Here is a 21924-nt window from a genome sequence, read left to right as displayed (position 1 = left end):
CCATAGACCTGATTGTCAGTGTTTTCTAATAAAATACATCTCATAAAAATGTAATATCATTGAAAAGTTGCTTTATTTCAGTAATTCCGTTCAAAATATGAAACTCATATATTATATAGATGTATTACATACATGTATTACAGTTATCTATTTTAAGTGTGTATTTCTTGTAGTGTTGATGATTATGGCTTACAGCCACTGAAAACTCAAAAATCAGTGTCTCATTAAATATCATATATTTGTACCTCACTATTGTAAGTCCCTTTGGACAAAAGCGTCTGCCAAATGTTATGTAATGTAATGTAGTGTAATGTAATATAAGACTAATTGGTACTCTTTGCTGTGTGGGCAGTGTGCCAAGTCCTGCTGGAAAATGAAATCCGCATCTCCTTTAAAATTGTCAGCAGAGGGAAGCATGAAGTGCTGTAAGATTTTCAAATCTGAAATCAAGGGACCTGAAATCAAGGGAGCAGAGTCTGTAGGAAGAGTGGAGAGACACACAGTCCAAGCTGCTTGAGGTCTAGTGTGAAGTTTCCACCAATCAGTGATGGTTTGTTTGGAGAGACATGTCATCTGCTGGTGTTGATCCACTGTGTTTTATCAAGTATAAAGTCAGTGCAGTGTTTTCCCACAAAATCTTACAGCACTTCATGCTTCCCTTTGCTGACAACGTTTTATGGAGATGCAGATTTCATTTTCCAGCAGGACTTGGCACACTGCCCACGCTGCCAAAAGTACCAATTGGTCTTATATAATATTCAAATTTTCTGAGACACTGATTTTTGAGTTTTCATTGGCTGTAAGCCAAAATCATCAACAATAAAATAAATCAATGCTTAAAATAAATCACTCTGTGTGTAATACATCTATATAATATGAGTTTCATATTTTGAACTGAGTTACTGAAATAAAGCTGTTGAGATGTTTAAGCTTCACTTGTGTTTTAGTATGTTTGATTTTTCTATTAAAATTAAGAATGAAGTATGGTGAAAAGCGTGTTTATTTGGGTTGAATAAATAAAAAATCCACTATGCTTTCATGTTTTTACGCATAAAATAACCTTTCATACCAGAGTATTTTATTCATGTAAAACATGAATAAAATAGAACAGCCACTTCAAACCGTTTTTTTCAGTGTTCCCTGCCTCTGGTCATTATCTGGTCTTTCTGTTAGCGCTCTCACACTGACGTTATTTCCACTCTCACACTTTTTCATGACACCAATCATCAGCTTCATCAAGCCCCACATTATTGTGATGAAGGTTGACAGGCTGCTCACAGAGGCTTCTTCACACGTTCACCCACTGTTTATCCACTAACACCCCCCAAATCCACAGTATTCAATACACACCACCAGCATATCGTCATTCATGAGGATCCGGTTTCTGTAACACATCAAGTATTAATTTTGTGTTTTAGACATGTAAGCACATTATTTATACCCACTGAAATATATTATGCTTAAATAAACACCAAAAAACTGTAGATTAGGTGGAAATAAAGAATTGCTTATTTGCCAAATTGACGACTGCAGATAATAATTTTATTTACAGTAGTTTAATTATACTTATTACGATGTTTGTTTTACTATGTGTGTGAAAAAGAAAGAGAGAGAGCGGGAGAGATGTAAGATATTGAGAGTTATTTATTAGATTTAATCCATATTTAAGCATAAATAAAAAGTAATCTACCTTCTGAACTGTGTTTACATTACTGAATATAATCACTAATACGTCACCAGGCTCTGGAAAGATTTACAACCTGCTGTAAATCTGTGAATGCTGTGAATTACAGCAGGTTGGGGCCAAACTTGCCAAATTGACTTATTCTTAAAAATAAGGTTATTCGCATACATTAACAGCACTACTTCAAAATGATCAGTTTCTCTGATTTTACTATTTATAAGTATATCTTTGAGTAACATTAACATTGCTGTTTCATTCTATAAACTACTAACATTTGTCACAAATTCTGAATAATAATATTGTAATTTACCACATTTATTTGCAGAGAATGAGAAATGATCAAAATAACCAAAAAGATGCAGTGCTTTCAGACCTCAAATAAATTTGGTGGATTATCCCTGATTTTTAATCCCAGCTTTTATATGACTTGCTTGCATGCTCTCCATCTCTGTCTTTCACACTGATTTTGGGTGACACTCCTGGCTCAAACATTCAAACAGTTCAGATTTGTTTCATGTTCCTCTTGATTACATGCCAGAGGTGTTCAGTGGGGTTCAGGTCTGGAGATTAGGCTGGCCATGACAGGGTTTTGATCTGGTGGTCCTTCATCCACCCCCTGATTGATCCAGCTGTGTGGCATGCATGGAACATTGTCCTGCTGAAAAAAAAACAGATGGCTGGAACATTGCTAGAGCATAAGGAAGCAAATTTTATGAAAAGTGAAATCTGAGAATTTTGAAAAGGATCCAGTTATTTCCAGTCCAGAATTTGTGACAAATGCCAGTAGTTTATAGAATAAAACCTCAATGTTATTTTTAACTCAAGAATTTGTCTACAAATAAATAAATAAAATCAGAGAAACTGATTATATGGAAGTAAGCTGTATATGTTAATGCTGTTAATGCAAGTGACTAACCTTATTATCTTTGAGAATAAGTCATTTTAAGTTTGGCCCCAACCTGCTGCAATTCACTAATCTTTCCAGAGCCTGGTGACGTATTACTTTTTATTTATGCTATTATTACTTTTTATTTATGCTCAAATATGGATTCAATCTAATAACTAACTCTCAATATCTTACATCTCTCCCTCTCTCTCTCTCTCTCTCTCTCTCTCTCTCTCTCTTTTTCACACACATTGTAAAACAGATATTGTAATAAGTATAATTAAACTACTGTTTAGGAGGAAAATTCATTTAGAATAAAACGTACAGAGTTTTTAAACATATTTATTCACGACGATCTATGTGCTTAAATAATTATTGGACTGGTTGGTTCTTTAAATACAAGAACAAACAGGTTGTAGAAGTCTGTTTATAAAAGGCCCCTTGGTCAAGTCACACGCAAAGCATTGTTTATTTAGAGAGAAAAATGAAATAGAATTTTTAAGCTTTTTAAGTTTTCTTCTGAAAAAAAGTATGGTTGTATAAAGAATAATTGATTTTATATATATATACTTTTGTTTTCTGAATTCTTAAAAAAATAATAATAATAATTCACAGTTAATATCATTCTAAGGCAGTTCCACAACATTCGTAATATATAACTGACTGAATGAGTGTGTGTGTGTGTGTGTATAAGTGGCAACTGGGTCTATGGCAGGTAAGGGACCGTCTGTAATTGATAATGAGCCCCCTGGAGCTCAGCATGGCCTACAGCAGCAGAGTGACACAGAGCGATGCTCTAATGATAGCTGCTTGTCCTCTGACCGCCGTGTTTCCCACCGTCGCTGAAGCCCTCCTGCAGGACAGAGCGGCCGCAGGGCTGAGACTCCAGCAGGGCAGCTTGTCACATCTCTGAGGGCTATGCTGACGATGTGGGAGGGGCATCCAGACACCTCAAACACAAGGTAAAAATGTGTGTATGACTTTTAAAAAGGAAGATTTAGAAGCACATATTTTAAAGGTTGCCTCAACCTTAAAATGCTGAATTTTGTTAAAATGACGCAATAAAACCAAATCAATATTTTTAAAACACTTAAAAGAGAACCTCAATTGTCCCACGGCCTTCCCAGATCCAGAAATTTTAACAGTTTGTCCAAACACCCTTCAGACTGGTTGACATAATTTGCCCTGATAAAATGCTTTTTCCACCGTTATCCAGACTCAAAGTAGCTCCACACCACCTTGCTAGAATCCGAAGAGCCCTAACATTTAAAACAAGGCATTAATAACTTAATTAGCTTATTAACAAAAACACTGTTTACATCCCATAATGCTAGCTTAAGCTCCGAGTGCCGCCATTACTCCCGGCGGCAGCTGCTACGCTACGCGGACTCTCCATTTTAAGTCTATTTTACACCAGAGTTCTCCTTTAAATCAAATATCAGATTAATTAAAGGAGCATTCAGAAGAAAATGAGAGTGAGTGTGTAAAACAGCTGCAGAGTCCAATTTCAGTAACTTCTACCATGGCAAGTCATGGGAGTCATACTCTATAAGTTAAATAGCTAATAAATACATTTAGAGTGTTTTTTTTATTGTTTTCACATTATAAACCGGCTCATGTGAACATGATCTGTAGTTAGCTAACCTAGCTATATACACAGCTAGCAGCGTTAGCCTAAGCAAAAGCCCTCTACTTACAGGTTCTAGTAGTATACTGCTTAGTTTAGCAAAAAACATATAACTCTACTGCTGTCAAGCGAAGCCAGTGAAGACTGGGCAGATGCCGAAGGTAGGAGAGTCTAAGAAACCTTCAAAACTCATGTTACAAACTCAATATTTACTGTTGTTTTACTCTTTGTTTTGTCACAGAGCCTTTTGTCCTCTAAACACCGAGGCTTTTTAGGCTGTTTAGCAGCTAATGTTTCAGCTAAACCAGCCCGCTTGCTAGCTTCCATGCTGCAGAACCGTTTCTTCGTTCACTGTTGTGTACTGGCAACCTCAGGGGTGGAGTTAGTGTTGGGGAATGAGTAGCAGGCGGAGTCAGAGGCCAAAACAAACACAGATCCTTATTGGTCCTTAATATGTCAGCAGTGTTAAATTTATTTTATCATTGACTTGTAAAAAACAGTGTTCATGAACATCTTCTATACTTAAGTAAAATTCTATACACATGCCCAATCCAATTTTCCCACAACACCATTTTAAAACTACAAAGAAAAAAACACACAATGAAAAAGTTGAATGAAGAAGTATTGAGAATGTCTTGGTGCAAATGTTGTGAAAACTGATAGAAACATTTGATGGGAACTGGGCAGCTCTCGAGCGGAAAGCTCTGCAGATTATAGTGTGCACATCCCAGCACATTACCATGCTTCAACTTCTAAGTCTGCTGGATTTACACACCAGCCGCTGCCTGAGGAAGTCCAGGCAGCGGAGTCATAACGGAGTCCTCCCACCCAAGCCACAGCTGCCCAGCGGCAGCAGATACGGATGCATGAAGACCAGAACCAGCCGGTTCCAAGACAGCTTCTTCCCTCAGGGCATCAGGCTGCTGAACTGCTAGTTGCAGTTGATCCACAGCCCACAGTCCATCACAACTCATCTCTTCTGCATCACTACACAAGATATCATCACTTCTTCACCCCTATATAAACTCACCCTGCACCCTGCACTTTACTTCACTTACTGTCACATCACACCCTCCCTGTCACATACTGTACATCTGGATTCACATCTTATACTGGGTTTGTATGTACTGTAAATAGTAATAGAGTCATGTATACAGCCTTGGAAAAAATAAGAGAACACTTAATGGCAATGTTTTTCTTTGATTTTACCAAATTGAAAAACTCTGGAATATAATCAAGAGGAAGATGGATGATCATAAGCCATCAAACCAAGCTGAACTACTTGAATTTTTGCACCAGAAGTGGCATAAAGTTATCCAAAAGCAGTGTGTAAGACTGGTGGAGGAGATCATGTCTAGATGCATGAAAATGGTGATTAAAAGCCAACTTGAACTATTAAAACTTTATGAATATGAACTTGTTTTCTTTGCATTATTTAAGCTCTGAAAGCTCTGCATCTTTTTTGATACTGATCTTTTTTGATAGTTCAGCTATTTCTCATTTTCTGCAAATAAATGCTCTAAACAATATTTTTATTTGGAAATTGGGGGAAATGCAACAATGTTCATTTTACTAAAAAATATATCTATAAATAGCAAAATCAGAAAAACTGATTCAGAAACTGTGGTCTCTTATTTTTTTCCAGAGCTGTGTATTCTATATAATATGTATAGTAATGCCTTGCACAATTTAAAGTGCAATAAAATATATGTATAGTGTAAGTTACCCTTTTTTCACACTATAAGGCGCACTTACAATCCTTTAATTTTCCCAAAAATTGTCAGTTCACCTTTTAATCCGGTGTGCCTTGTGTATAAAAAGGGGAACGTCCATTGATAGTGTGCCTTATAATGCAAAACAAATATGGTAAGTGTAAATCATCTTCATTTTTGTTGATTTTTAACTCACTAAATAATATTAACACAAAAACTGTCAACATTTCTTGATGAACTGACAAATAAAAATTGTTTCAAAATGACCTGAAATAAATTCTTTTTACATTAAATTGACCTCCAGTTAAAATAGTAAAAGGAAGGTTTTATCTCTTTTCTGTAAAGTTTTTCACTGGAGAGCAACATTATTTTTTTTATTTATTTAAACATATTAAACATAATATGTTTATTTATCTGTGCAGACACGATGTGACAAAAAAATCTTGATATAGACTTTGGATGTTGCTGTGGGAACACTACAGAACATGGCCAAAAGTGTATTGTCATTGTCCAAAGAAAAAAAAAAGTTGTATCTCCAATTTTGTTGATTTTTAGTTTAATACATAATTTTAACTCAGTAGATTTTCTTTATGACGAAAGGACCAAAATAAAAATGGTTTATGACATGGACTAGGGTCTTTTTGCATTGTTTTTTTTACTACAAGTTAAGAGCAAATAAGAGATTCTAATTGAATCCGTTGACCAAAAAAAAAAACTTTTTCCATCACATTTTACCCAATCTTACTGTGACAAACAGAGAAATATTATTTATTGTACATTGTTGCTGTCCAGTGAAAAACAAGTAGCTCCATTTTTCATGTTAAGTCTATTGTTACATGAGGTCAGAATGTCTTGATGAATAGACCAATAAAAATTCTCCAAAACTACATAAATTCCATTAAAAGTTAAAAGTTGCTGTTTTAGAGATACACGAGTTTGAATAACATTTCTTTACATTGAATTTCTCTGCAAGTTAAGAGGGTTTTTTTCTGAATCTTTTGAATCTGAACAAAAAACTTTATCTATTACATTTTAAAAAATGTTACTGTGACAAGTAGAGAAAACCAATGTACACAATACAGACGACATCCAGAAGAATTATATCAAGTTTATTAGTTCTTATTAGAGTAGTACACACATTTAATGCTTTTTAATAACATTTATTAACAGGCACAGAAAACACAGTCACTGAATGTGAAACTACTTAATCATAGCAAAGCCCAGTTGAAATTTTTCTATGTAAAATGATATTGTGAGTCAATACATCAAGTGTTTTTAGATTCAGTTACAGTAATAGTCAAAAGTTTGAACACACCTCTTCTCATTCAATGTATTTTCTTTCTTTATATATATATATATATTTCGTTGTAAATGTAATATTGCAGACATTAAAGCTATACAGGAGCACATGTAGAAAAAAAAAGTTTTAAACAAACCAGAACATTATTTATACTTTAGATGAGGTAGAGTCACCTGGAAAAGTTCTCTCAACATCTTGAAGGAGTTTCTGGAGGTGCTGAACAAAAGTTGCTGCTTTTCCTTCACTCTGTGAAGCTCTAGCTCATCCCAAATCACCATCTCAGTGTTTTGTTCACTACATGATTCTATATGTGCCCCTTAATTGCTTTGATTTATTTGATACTAATCAACAATGTAGAACATAAATTAAATAAAGAAATGAATCGAGAAAAACATCGAATGAGGTGCGTTCAAATTTTTGTAAGGTACTGTATATATTGATGGTTCACAACATTTCAGCAAATCTGACAATTTAATAATGTCTTACAAGTGAATTTAAATTAGCCACTAAATCTAAGCATTCACACGCACGTTTGCGCACACACACACACACACGCAGAAACACGTCCACACAAACACACACACTCATGCAATATAGCTGCAACCATATACTAAATTACAGAGAACTAATAGAATTTTAAGTTTCTAACATGTATTTTTAAACGTCTACTCCGCAGTGCGTTCTACGTTCTGCAGCAGGAGACACTTCTACTTTTTCTTCTGAGACTCCTGGAAGAAATCATTACAGGCGACGGTCAGCGCCGCCACCAGCACCACAAACTCGTTAAAGTCCACTTCATTATCTTTGTTGGAGTCCAGATCATTCATAATCTTCTCCACCAGCATCGGGTCCTTCTGGGACTGAGAGAGAGAGAGAGAGAGAGAGAGAGAGAGAGAGAGAGAGAGAGAGAGAGAAAGAAAATGATAATTTATAATTTCATCAAAATCAATCATGAAACTTTCTTTACTGTAAATACTGGACAGCTAAAATGTACACATTACTCCCAGTAATATCCAGGGCCATCAATTTCAGTCTAATAATCTCATTATTTCCTGTAAACTTGTTACTTTAAATTATTTTTTTATTATTATTTAATAAAATACTAAAGTCATTTTAGATTCTTCAAAGTAGCATCTCTTGTTTAGACAACAGTTTTTCACATTTTCTTGGCTGGATTTTCTGGATCAGCTTTATGAGGTAGAGTCACCTGGAATGGCTTTTAGTTAACAGCTGTGCTGCACTTTTCAAGAGTAAATTACTTGAATGTCTTGTCTCTTAATGTGTTTGAGAGCATCAATTGTACAACAAAAGTTGTGAAGAGTTAGATTTGGTATACAGAGAATATCCCTATTCGAATAATGTTCAAATACATTATAACTACTCAACTAAGTGAAGAAAAAATATAAGAAATGAAGGTCAGTAATTCTGAAATAAATAAAGAACTTTCAAAATATTCTCAAGTGCAGTCGAAAAGACTATCAAAAATATTATGATGAAACTGGCTCTCATCAGGACCAACCCAGTAAAGACCAAGAAGACCAAGATTTACCTCTGTTGCACAGGATAAGTTCGCCAGTTACCTGCCTCAGAAGCCGCAAGTAAACAGCACCCCAGATAAGAGCACCTAAAGTATTTTGGTTTGTTTATCACTTTTAATGCAGCATTGCAGAGTAGCATCACAGCGCGCTTGGAGGACAGCGCAGCGACTCCGCTCCGATACATCAGCTCACAGACGCCCTGTGCTGCGGACATCTAGGAGTGATGTGGGGAGAGAGCGCCATCTACCCACCCGGAGGAGGTGCTCCCTATGAGACCCGGAGGCTTGATGGCAAAGCTGCATGAGCGGGGGTTCGAGCCTGCGACCTCCCGCTCATAGTGGCAGCGCTCATTTAGACCGCTGGACCACTCGACGCCCCCGAAATAAACTCTTTTACATTGACTTCCATTGAAAGTGTAAAAGGGTTTGTTATCTCTCCTGTAAAGTTGCAGTTTTGTAGATTGTTTTTTTTATTGAACAATGATATAGCTTAATATGTCCCTACTGGACATATTAGACTCCCAAGAGGAGAGCTTTAGAGATGTTTTAATGAACGCCTCGATATAAAACCACTGTATGAATTTTATCTCTATTTATTTTAATATTAGTGTTGTACTCAGTAAACAGACAAATGGCATGCATGTGTGTTTCTCGATTTGTGTGTGTGTGTAGTGTAGCTACTTTTCCTTTTCTTTCTGCAGCCAATCAAATGAGTCCTATCCTGCAATTTAGGCACAGCTATCACAACGGAAAGCCATCAACTGTTTGGTGGTTAAATTCAGTGAACCGCAGCAGAAGAGCCATCATACTCCCATAAGCTGCATTATTTGCTATCAAAAGGAATGTGTGTGTGTGTGTGTGTGTGCACGCTTGTGTCTGTGTGCTTGAAAGCTGTGGAGATATGTGTGAATGTGTATCCAGGATGAGTCAGTGTTTGATGGAGATGGAAGGCATTAACAAACTCTTTCCAGCGTCTCGTGTTCATTATTAACACCTCCCACACCACAGAATCGATCCTTTCTCTCTCTCCCTCTTTCTCTTCTTCCTTCTCTCTCTCTCTCTCTCTCTCTCTCTCTCTTTGTCTCTCAGCCTCCCGTCATGTCTGTTTTACTGCCTCGGTATCTCACTCCCTGTGGCCTCACTATCTGAGTTACTTTGCCAGAGTGTCCCTTATGTTATATATGCTGTTGATGTACCCCTACCCCTTGTTTTTAAGTGTCACCCTTCCTTTTTAAGTAGTTCTTCCCCTTATATTCTCTCCCTAAGAAATGAAACATCCCTTTAATAACCTGATGCAGCATCAAAATAAATAAATACAATGCAAAAAACAAAGGCTGCTTCACCTTCAAATATGTGTCTAAAATAAAAACACAAAAAAATCTTTAGGAATTTTATCTCATTCTTCCTGGCAGATCTGCTTTAGCTCTGTCATATTCCTTAGACACCTCAAGCGTACGACCCTCTTCAATCCAATCCATAGCGTCTGAAATCTGGGCTCTGACTTTTTTTTTTAAGCCATTCTGTTGAGGACTTGTGGACACATGTTTGGGTCATTGTCCTGTTGCATCACCCAACTTCTACAGAGTTTCAGCTGAAGTAGGTGGCTAGGCTAGGCTCTAATGCAGCAAAGCAGGTCCATATAATGATGTTCCCCCCACTTTACACTTGGGATGATGTTTGTCATGGTGATGGCCAGTGACTTCATTATGTGAAATGTACTGCAGCGATAGTTAAAACTTAGTGTAATCTGTCCACAAAACCTTTTGACATTAGCATTGTGGAGTATCAATGTGTTTAGGAGTGAAGAAATGTTCTTTTACTAAGCTGAGGTTTCCTAGACCACCTGGCTTGTTCAAGGTTTTTATGGACTTTAGACTTTTGCTCACAGATGTGAACCCCATTAATGAGTTACTTTTGTGCTCTTGGGGTAATTTTGACTTGGATAAAGATAAAATCTCACATAACATTAAAAATAAAAAAAGAATAAAAACATCCACACCTTATTTCTCTGTGATAGAGAGCTAAAATTATTTGAGTTGATTTGATTAAATTTTCACATTCCATCTCAAAATCATGCAGCAGACTCAGGTGACGAAATGTAACTGCTGCATCGTTTAAGGTGTAAAGGTGTAAAGAAATTTAACTAGCTAGCATGCTAGCTGCCACAACATACAGCTCTGGAAAAAAAATAAGAAAAAATAAAAATAATACGTTTCTTTGATTTTACCTAATTGAAAACCTCTGGAATATAATCAAGAGGAAGATGGATGATCACAAGCCATCAAACCAAGCTGAACTGCTAATCCAAAAGCAGTGTGAAAGTCTGGTGGAGGAGAACATGCCAAGATGCATGAAAACTGATTAAAAAGCAGGGTTATTCCACTAAATATTGATTTCTGAACTCTTAAAACTTGAATATGAACTTGTTTTCTTTGCATTATTTAAGGTCTGAAAGCTCTGCATCTTTTTTGTTATTTCAGCCATTTCTCATTTTCTGCAAATATATGCTCTAAATGACAATATTTTTATTTGGATTTTGAGAGAAATGTTGTTGGTAGTTTATAGAATAAAACATTTACCTATAAATAGCAAAATCAGAGAAACTGATTCAGAAACTGAAGTGGAATCTAATTTTTTTTTCCCAGACCTCTAGGAATAGCAAATGTTTATGCTTGTTATAAAGAACAGGCCTATAATACATTGAAAAACATGAAACTAAGATAATGAAGTGTTCAACATCATGTTTAAAAAAAACCCACTACATTTGTGCGTTTGTGTGGATGCATATGAAGCAATGTTGATGTTGTTTTTATCATAACTCTCTCTTTGGATTGTGCCTCTAACACTTCACCCCACCCATTTTACATCATGCTAAGTTAGGCAAATTAACATTACCTGAGCATTAAAATGTTCAGAGGTGTTCTCTGTAGTGAAAAAAACAAACAAACAAACAAACATACATTTAATTTAATCAGGGGTGCACAAATTATTGTCACTTTAACAAATGAATACTATATTTAAACATGTTCACGTGACAAAGCATCGGTTATCCTGGTAAGTTTTGAGTTGGATAATGAATTGGATGATCAGTTGGTTGTGACAGTAGTGTAATAGAGCACAGATTTGAAGGAGCTCATAAAAAGAGATACCTTACAGCTTCCAAACATGGGGGAGGTAGTTTATATGCTGCTTCTTCAAAAAAAAGACTTTTGTTGATATGCAAATATGGATCATATAGAAAAGGATCATCCAGAACCATACAGTTGAGTAAAGGATAGCAGAAGCTGGAGATTTTGAACCTCCATATCCATGAACGATCCAAAAAATCAGTTTAGAATTATTTTGATCAATTGCGGAAAGTAAGCAAAATCTCAACTCGACAATTGATGAAAAATCGTGGATACAAAAAGTTTCCTAACATAGAGACAAGAAATAAATTATTGGTTGTCGCTTTGTCGCTTTGTTAGCATTACTCCACTCCCGATATGATCGCCAGACCCACTGGAAATCGACCCAGTAAAGTATAGATTTAAACACAATATCTACACAAGTATTGTGACACTTGGTCATTGACTGTTCCTTCCAAAATCAAGGGTATTGAATAGAGTTGGGAGTAAGTGTCTCAACTGAGACGTTGGATGATCACTACTCCACGATATCCTAAAGGTAACGGCAATGTCGTTTCATAGCTCCATGAAAGTCATGCATTAGGCATGGTGCCAATAGATTCAGCTTTATCTACTCCATTGGCATTGCATGCATTTGCACATCTATGTGAACAGTAGGTGCAACTTAAAGTAGGTGAATGCGTTCCTTAGAAATTTTTGCACAGCTATTTAGACCTATATAGATGACATAACACTGTATGTAGTCTACAGTAGCTGAAAACACAGATGGTCTTCTAAGAGGCTCCAGTTCCCTGAGCTTAGAACTTCACCAGGCTGTGGAGTGAAGAGTTATTGTTAGCAGAGCAAGTGCCGCCACTCATGAGACCAGCCTTCAGCCAGAGCTACGTACAGAGACATAAAAGAAAAAAAGAAAATGGAAAAGAAACTTAAAAGATATAAAAGAAGCCCTACAAGTAAGAAGAGTCAAGATTCTGACTGACCTAACCTCTGGTTTATTCTGAGTCAGAACTCAACGCTGCATAAATTAGCATCGATAAATGCTGCTTTCAAATGGTGCTGTTAAACCAGAAGGCCTCCGTTTCTTTGTTTTCTCACGAGCGCTTGTGTTTCTGACCTCTGACATCCCCTCTGCCAGTGATCCGGACTAAGCTGCTCTCCACGCAAGAAGCAAATCAAACAGAAAATCCATGGACTAGTTGAAAAAGTTCACAATCCGACCCGCCGATAATCAACATGTACACACACTGCTGCTAACTGCAGTCTTCCTGTTGTAACTGGAGTGAATTAAACAACATTAGGCGCAGTTCAGCGAGCAGCTAATAAGGCTGATTTATGCGCGAACGCATCCTGTTTTCTTAGAGGAAAAGAAAATGACTTGTGGCACCGAGCAGCGTCCTCGTGAACTCGCCAACGTACCCTGCCTGCCCTCGCTCTCTCCCCGCTATTCGCTCCTCTCATTTTCCTCGAGCTGATGCTGTGCAATGATGCGTCATTTCCAGAATCAATTCCACGTTTACACACGTTAAAATATTCCCACGCAAAACAGCAATGCAACAAGCGTGATGCGAATTTCCATAAACACGCCGAGGCCAGTTTCTCACAGAAATCAACAAAAGCGACAAGTCCAGCTATTCCCATCGCTTCTTATCTTCACAGGCGCTCGCTCTCCCGCTATCTCTGCCACAGATCGTAAATGGGATTTTGAAGCAAGATTCAGAGCGACAGTTCAGACAAAGAACAAATGTACGCAGCTGTCTCCTTACATTAAAGCTGCTCTAGAATATTAAACTGGTAAATCTTGTCATAGTTGAAAAATTAGAGTTTAGCACCAGAAAGTGAGGGACCATGAACCTCAAACACTACTGTTCCTCCTTCCTCCCAAAACAACAAAACAGATCTCTAAAATGGACCCATTTTAAATGATAGGGCAGTAAATGTAATTGAGTGCTGCCTTATAAAAAGGCCCTCTGAGACTATTTTGGTGTAGTGTACCTCTTGGTGAAAGTTGCCCAGTTGACATCCTTTCAGAGGGGTGCGTCATTGGACTGGAAAGGCAGGATCGTCGTTTAAAGGTCTCCTTCTGCTAAAATCCATTTTTTCTGGTTCTTTGTGGAATACTATAGGTGTCTCTGAGTTAAGAGTGAAACTCTTCCTCAGCTTCACTTGTCTGCAGTAGCTAGTAAAAGAAAAAAAAAGCCTCAGAAAAACGAGTCGATCAGAAAAGGCTCAGAAGTCTACGTCAACTCGTGAGTTTGTGTCCACCTCGGCTCAGGACCGCTCAAAGAGACCTCTAACTCAGTGAAATAAAGCAGGCCTAAATAGAAACACCTGAGCACTTTTTTCACAAAAAAAAAACAGCTCACATGCCATTCTTTCATACTAGAAACCACAACTAGATCTTTTAAAATAAATGAAAAAACTATGATGAAATGAGACCTTTAAAGGAATTGCCTGCCATTTAGGATTTCTGTCAGCAAACCACTATTGCCTTCAGTTGGATTTGTGTCATTAACTAGAAAGCAGGACTGCTAGGGACTGGAACTTTATCGTCTCCAGCTATGGCTGTAGGTAAATTTATTTGTTAACTCTAGTATTGTAATCATCATTACATTCATGGTGATGTTTTTCTTTTGTCAATTAGTGCATTTACACCTATTACACAAAAAATGCTCTAGTCAAAGCTAATGAAGCAATAAAATACACTAGTGCCTAAGCCAGAATATGGTGTTGTTGATACTGAAGAGCAGCTCATCACCTCTATACTCTTTGCTGGTTATGTGAATATGGATTGCTTAGGGAACTATGGCACATTACTGCATTGCTTCCTGTCCAACTGTCAAAAAGGGGTAAGAAATCTAACTAAGCTAAAGCAAGCCTTTTTACATTGCTATCAGCACACTGCACTAAAAAAGGGAAAAAAATATTTTTGTGACTGTGTTAAAACTTTGCTATGATTTGGCCGTCATGTAACCTGCCACTGGTGCGTTTTACCAAACAATTAGAGTAGAGGTTGTCTTTTTTTTTTTTTTTAAAGCTGATGACTGTAAGTTCTGGGATTAGGGGGATTGATGGCCCTCTCTGGGGAGAATGGGTAATTGCACCGAGCATGCGGAAGAATCATTTTAAACTGGGCGGGTTTGATGCGGTCTCCTTTAAGAGCGTGTGAATCCGATTCCAGGTTATGTTCAGTCAGAGAGAGAGAAAGAGAGAGAGCGCTCAGTCAGAAATTTCACTCCTTCGTTTCTTTGTTTTTACTATGAATGAAAGACATACTGAGGCCTGAGTTTCCTCTTCTGAAGTCTCCATTGCTCCACCAGCAGCACACGTTTAGTAAAACTGAGCCAGATCCTCTTTCAGAGGTTGTACATGTGATGTAAGTACATAAAGACGTGTGACGTGGCCAGAAGAAATCATGAAAAGCGACCCAACACCCAGTTTTTAGAATAAATATGTCTATAGGCTTAGCAGGAATGGACGTTCCATTTACACTGGTACCATTAAACACAATACTTTGTCCCTTCTCTACTTGGAAATGCTTCTGCTTTCAGTTTAGAAACTAAATAATACAGACTGCAACTTTAAGAAAAAAATAAAAGTTTAATGCTGAGACAAATAACAGGTATAAATTTAATATTTATGCAACAAAGGACAATTGTCTCCATGCTAATCAGTGCATATACGCTTTCATAGCTTGTTAGCCACTTTACCCTTGTAGCATCAGTGCTAAACTAAAGAAACAGACAGTCTTTACTGGTCAGTTATATTTAGTGAAAGGTAGAAATTGTGTTGGTTTTTGAATGAACCTACAGTCTCATTGTTTGCTAATGCCTTCCTCAGCTTGGTGGCTATAAACGGGTGTCAGCGTGAGGAATCCTGTTACACCAAAGGGCTGAGTACTGCCTCTGCTGAACAGATTAGTTTGTATCTGTGTGTGAAGCTGTGTGTGTGTGTTAAGAGGTTTTGGGTTTTTTTTTTTGTTTGCAGTGTTTTGGGTACTTACGTTAAGGAAGTCTGTAAGTTCGGCGTTCAGAAGCTCCTTCAGCTCCCCCTTGTTGAGCTTGTACTTGTCTCCATCATTGCCTGAGTAGTTGTAGAAGACTCGGATCAGAGCGTCCATGGCTCCTTCTAGCTGGCTGGGCATGATGCTGCAGAAATCTAACTACACACAGAAATAATCCATTACTAAACTACAATCATATATCTGTCAATCATGATTTCCTTTAAGAAACAGTATTATCTTCTACAATTAACAAATTATCTTCTACAAACATTACGTACTGCAGTCAGCATTACTTTTCTTTTACTCTAAAGGATATTATCTTTTATCAATAACATTACCTTTTATAATTTGCCATACCTGCTAGAAACTTCTTTATCTTCTGCAATCAACACTACCTGCTACAATCAGCTACTTTCCCACCAACTTTACCTTATACAATAAGTATTATCTGCTAGTTGTAGCAGGCATTATTACCTGCTACAATCAGCTACCCATCTACCACAATTACCTGCTACAATCAGCTACCTATGTACCACAATTACTTGCTACAATCAGCTACATATCTACCACAATTACCAGCTAAAATCAACATTACCTGTTAGTTATAGCCTTATCTTCTAAAGTCTACATTATCTCCAAAAATAAGCTACCTATTTGCCAACATTACCTTCTACAATCTGCATTACCTTCTATAATCAACATTACCTTCTACAATCAGCTACCTATCTACCATCTTTACCTGCTACAATAAGCATTACCTGCTGGGAAAAGCATTATCATTTACAATTAACATCAGCTCCTAGAGTCACTTTATCTGCTAAAATAAGCTGCCTGTTTACCAACATTACCTGCTAAAACCAGCTATGTATGTACCAACATTACCTGCTAAAATCAGCATTATCTGCTAGTTGTAGCCTTATCTTCTAAAATCAAAGTTACCTGCTAAAATCAGCTACTTATCTACCACAATTACCTGCTACAATCAGCTATGTATCCACCAACATTACCTGCTAAAATCAGCTGTGTCTACCAATATTACCTGCAAAAATCAGCTATATATCTATGAACATTACCAGCTACACTTAACATTACCTTATGGTTATATCCTTTGTATTAAGTCAACATTATCTGCAACAAATCAGCTATCTATTTGCCAACATTTCCTTCTACAATCAGCTACCCATCCACCATATTCAACTGCTACAATTAGCATTACCTCCAATACTATCAACATTACCCTCTACAGCCAGATTTACCTGCTACAATTAACATTACCTGAGATACTATCAACTTTACCCTCTACAGTCAGAATTACCTGTTACAATTAGCATTATCTGCTACAATTAGCATTAACTGCTACAATTAGCATTACCTGCTACTATTGGCATTACATACTACAATTAGCATTACCTGCTACTATTAGCATTACCTGCTATACTATCAGCATAACCCTCTACAGTCAGTACTACTTGCCACAATTAACAGTACCTGCTACAATTAGCAGTACCTGCAATACTATCAACTTTACCCTCTACAGCCAGCATTACCTGCTACAATTACCATTACCTGCTACTATTAGCATTACCTGCAATACTATCAGCATAACCCTCTACAGTCAGTACTACTTGCTACAATTAGCATTACCTGCTACAATTAGCATTACCTGCTATACTATCAGCATAACCCTCTACAGTCAGTACTACCTGATACAATTAGCACTACCTGCTACAATTAGCATTACCTGCTACAATTAGCATTACCTGCGATACTATCAGCATAACCCTCTACAGTCAGCACTACCTGCTACAATTAGCACTACCTGCTACAATTAGCATTACCTGCGATACTATCAGCATAACCCTCTACAGTCAGTACTACCTGCTACAATTAGCAGTACCTGCTACAATTAGCATTACCTGCGATACTATCAGCATAACCCTCTACAGTCAGCACTACCTGCTACAATTAGCATTACCTGCTACAATTAGCATTACCTGCGATACTATCAGCATAACCCTCTACAGTCAGTACTACCTGCTACAATTAGCACTACCTGCTACAATTAGCATTACCTGCGATACTATCAGCATAACCCTCTACAGTCAGCACTACCTGCTACAATTAGCATTACCTGCTACAATTAGCATTACCTGCGATACTATCAGCATAACCCTCTACAGTCAGCACTACCTGCTACAATTAGCATTACCTGCGATACTATCAGCATAACCCTCTACAGTCAGTACTACCTGCTACAATTAGCAGTACCTGCTACAATTAGCATTACCTGCGATACTATCAGCATAACCCTCTACAGTCAGCACTACCTGCTACAATTAGCATTACCTGCTACAATTAGCATTACCTGCGATACTATCAGCATAACCCTCTACAGTCAGTACTACTTGCTACAATTAGCATTACCTGCTACAATTAGCATTACCTGCGATACTATCAGCATAACCCTCTACAGTCAGTACTACCTGCTACAATTAGCACTACCTGCTACAATTAGCATTACCTGCTACAATTAGCATTACCTGTGATACTATCAACATTACCCTCTACTGCCAGCATTACCTGTTACAATTAGCAGTACCTGCTATATTATCAACTTTACCCTCTACAGCCAGCATTACCTGCTACAATTACCATTACTTGCTACAGCCAGCATTACCTGAGATACTATTAACTTTTCCCTCTATTTTTTACTTCTATTATTATGGTAAAAAAATCATTTAGTTTTACATTTCTGCCCCTCACAATCTGAATTTCAGAACAAAAAAATAAATTATTTAATCTCTTTAAAATCTTTTCATTTTTTTGCACATAGTCCTACCTACTTTTGTTATGAGGGAAATCTAATATACTCCAAAATTTTTTTTTTAGTTCCTTTCCCTAAATTCAAATTCAGAGGGACAGAAGTGAAAAAAGAAAAGTGTAAAAGTAAATAAAACCCCATTTCTTTTCTTACTATACTTAATAGAAAAATGGAAAACAACTATGAAAAATATAATTAAGGATGTTTTCCACTTAGTTGTTCTTTTTTCATGAATTTAGTCTCAAATGGCCTGAATATTAAACTGAAAACTGAAACTGAAACTGACCCAAACCTGTTTATATAGACTGCAAATCAAATTTAAATGCAATTTAATATAAAGGCTTGTATTACTTAAATTGTATTAAATTGTAATTAGAACAAACAGCCAAATAGCAAGCTGTGATTCATCCAGTCAGGATTAAATCTACATTAACCTGCAGAGTAAGAGGCAGTGCTTACCTGAGTGCAGCAGACCGGTGAGAGATGGGTCACACCTGTGTGTGTATGTGAGTATGTGAGTACGTGAGTATGTGTGAGTATGTGTGTGTGTGTGTGTGTGAGTATGTGTGTGTGTTCAGGCTCTTTGGGATGTCAGGAGCTTGTAAGAGTCTTCAGTCTCAGATGAGAGAGTGTGTGTGAGTGAGTGTATGAGTTAAACAGCTGGTTTATAAACTTACCTGTGACTGTGTCCCTCCTCCGTTACAATGGCAACATGTGACAGGCCAGGTGTATCCCCATGGGAACACATGCAGTCCTTTCCAGATGCCCCGCCCACTTTACACCTGCTTCACAAGATATTTATTAAGTGAGTTTATGTTACCTGATTCATTTATTTTTGGAGTTTGAAGTGCTTTTAAGCACATTTAAGATTTTTTTGATTGAGTATAGAATAGATTCAGTCAAGTTTTACTTTAATGTAGTTTTAATTTAGCAAATATTTGATTATAGTTTAATATTGCACACTATTGCAACATTTATAAATGTTACATGTATAATGTTAAGTTAGGGTTTAGTTCAACTTATAATATAGTTTTAATTTGTAAAGCTTTGATTTAGTATAGTTCTGATTTAGTGAAGGTAGAGAGTTTTATAAAGAAGAGAGTTTTTATTTAGCAATGTTTTATTTTTAAACTTTAGTTTTTGTGGAGTTTTGATACAGGCAGAAAAAAATATTTGGCGGAAAAAAATTTTTTTATTTTGTAGCTATGCTTTAAAATAGATTGGCTTTAGAATTTTTGATATGGTAAAATATCAATTAATAAATGTTTTAATTGAAGGTTTTATTTATTTAAGTTCTGATATAGCATATATTTTATTCACTAAAGTTGATTTATTGAATTTTTATTATGGTAATTATTGTGGTTTATTATTATGGTTTACATAATTTAAATTAATATATTTCATTAAGTAAAACCAAAAATGTAGTTTAGTTTTGATAAATTTAGAAGAGTTTTAATTTAGTTAGGCCTTGATATGACTTTGTTTGTTTTAGTATAGTTTTGATTCAGTGCGACTTTGACAGTCACTTTTGATTTAGTAGGGTAAAATACAATTGTGTAAATTTTGATTTAGTATAGTTTTGATTTAGTAGAGTGAAATATTACTATGTAAAGAATTTAGAGTTTTGATTTAGTATAGTTTTGATATAGTAGGGTGAAATATTATTATTTAAAGAGTTTAGAATTTGATTTAGTATAGTTTTGATTTAGTATTGATTTAGTATATGCTAAATTTTCTATTGATTTAGTATCATTTTGATTTAGTAAGGTGAAATATTACTATGTAAAGTATTTAGAGTTTTGATTTAGTATAGTTTTGATTTAGTATTGATTTAGTATATGCTAAATTTTCTATTGATTTAGTATCATTTTGATTTAGTATAATTTTGATTCAGTATAGTTTTGATTTAGTATAGTTTTAATTTAGTAAGGTGAAATATTACTATATAAAGAGCTTAGAATTTGATTTAGTATAGTTTTGATTTAGTATAATTTTGATATAGTATAGTTTTGATTTAGTAAAATTTGGATTTAGTATAGTTTTGATTTAGTATAATTTTGATTTAGTATAGTTTTGATATAGTATAGTTTTGATTTAGTATAGTTTTGATTTAGTATAATTTTGATATAGTATAGTTTTGATTTAGTAAAATTTGGATTTAGTATAGTTTTGATTTAGTATAATTTTGATTTAGTATAGTTTTGATTTAGTAAAATTTGGATTTAGTATAGTTTTGATTTAGTATAATTTTGATATAGTATAGTTTTGATTTAGTAAAATTTGGATTTAGTATAGTTTTGATTTAGTATAATTTTGATTTAGTATAGTTTTGATTTAGTATAATTTTGATTTAGTATAGTTTTGATTTAGTATAGTTTTGATTTAGTATTGATTTAGTACATGCTAAATTGTCTATTGATTTAATATAATTTTGATTTAGTAAGGTGAAATATTACTATGTAAAGAATTTATAATTTTGATTTAGTAAGGTGAAATATTACTATGTAAAGAATTCAGAGTTTTGATTTAGTAAGGTGAAATATGGTTGTGTAAAGAGTTTAGAGTTTTGATTTTGTAGAGTTTAGTAGAGCACAGCTTATCTGGAAGTTGAAAATTTTAACCCAAAGTGACAGAAAATCCTTTTAAATTAAAGAAAGTACAATTTTGTATAATAAACCCTCTGTGCAGTGCAAAGTGTATACTCTTTTTTGAGATTATAAGTTAATTTAACAGCACATACGTTTTTTTTTTTTGCCTTGCATTAATAATATTAGCAAGTAAATTTGCTTTATTATTTTTTTTTTATTATTATTATTTTATTTTTGTTTTTATTTGTTTTGTATTAAAGCTCTTTGATATTCTGCGGTTGTTGCACTTTTACTATGTCAATAATTCATTTGATTTTATTCTCTGCTACAGACCCTGAATAAACTCTACTGTGTGACTGGCTTCCAATTAACCCTCCAGTCCAGAGTCTAAATGGAGCCCCTGTGTATCAGTGAAGTGTAAACCTCCTCCTGTTACGTTTGTAACAGTAGACCTGCTGCGTGCTCCCTGGAGACCTACACACACCCTGGGGTGCACTGCAGCTCTGTCACACACCTGGTGCACCTTACAACACACACTATACCTTCATGTTAGTGCATGTGTGCACACACACACACACACACACACACATACTCATAGGGTTTGTAGCACCCCTGTGTCTCTCTACAATAGACTGTGACAC

At 35.9% G+C, this 21924-nt stretch overlaps 1 protein-coding gene across 2 annotated transcripts; it reads right to left on the bottom strand.

The window, feature by feature from the left end:
* Positions 1–7003: 7003 nt before the first annotated feature.
* On the bottom strand, positions 7004–19342 carry s100z (S100 calcium binding protein Z). 2 transcript variants are annotated; one of them, XM_007246990.4, is made up of 3 exons: positions 19155–19342; positions 15875–16029; positions 7004–8069 (listed from the first exon to the last, which is right to left on the bottom strand). In XM_007246990.4, the coding sequence occupies exons 2-3, from the start codon at positions 16013–16015 to the stop codon at positions 7917–7919; spliced, it is 294 nt and encodes a 97-aa protein (XP_007247052.2). In that variant the 5' UTR covers positions 16016–16029; positions 19155–19342; the 3' UTR covers positions 7004–7916. The 2 variants fall into 2 exon arrangements, with proteins under 2 accessions (XP_007247052.2, XP_022531919.1); XM_022676198.2 differs by having other exon boundaries at positions 15875–16033; positions 19155–19341.
* Between the last annotated feature and the right edge of the window lie 2582 nt (positions 19343–21924).

The sequence above is a fragment of the Astyanax mexicanus genome, chromosome 17, assembly GCF_023375975.1.
Source record: "Astyanax mexicanus isolate ESR-SI-001 chromosome 17, AstMex3_surface, whole genome shotgun sequence".
NCBI lineage: Eukaryota > Metazoa > Chordata > Actinopteri > Characiformes > Acestrorhamphidae > Astyanax > Astyanax mexicanus.
The sequence above is the reverse complement of the archived record's forward strand: the minus strand, read 5'-3'. Positions and strand labels throughout refer to the sequence as shown.

Coding starts and splice junctions, on each gene's coding strand:
- s100z (XM_007246990.4), bottom strand. CDS start 16,015: ATGCCCAGCCAGCTAGAAGGAGCCATGGACGCTCTGATCCGAGTCTTC. Junction 8,070..15,874: donor AACTTACAGACTTCCTTAAC/GTAAGTACCCAA, acceptor TCTCTCTCTCAG/TCCCAGAAGGACCCGATGCT.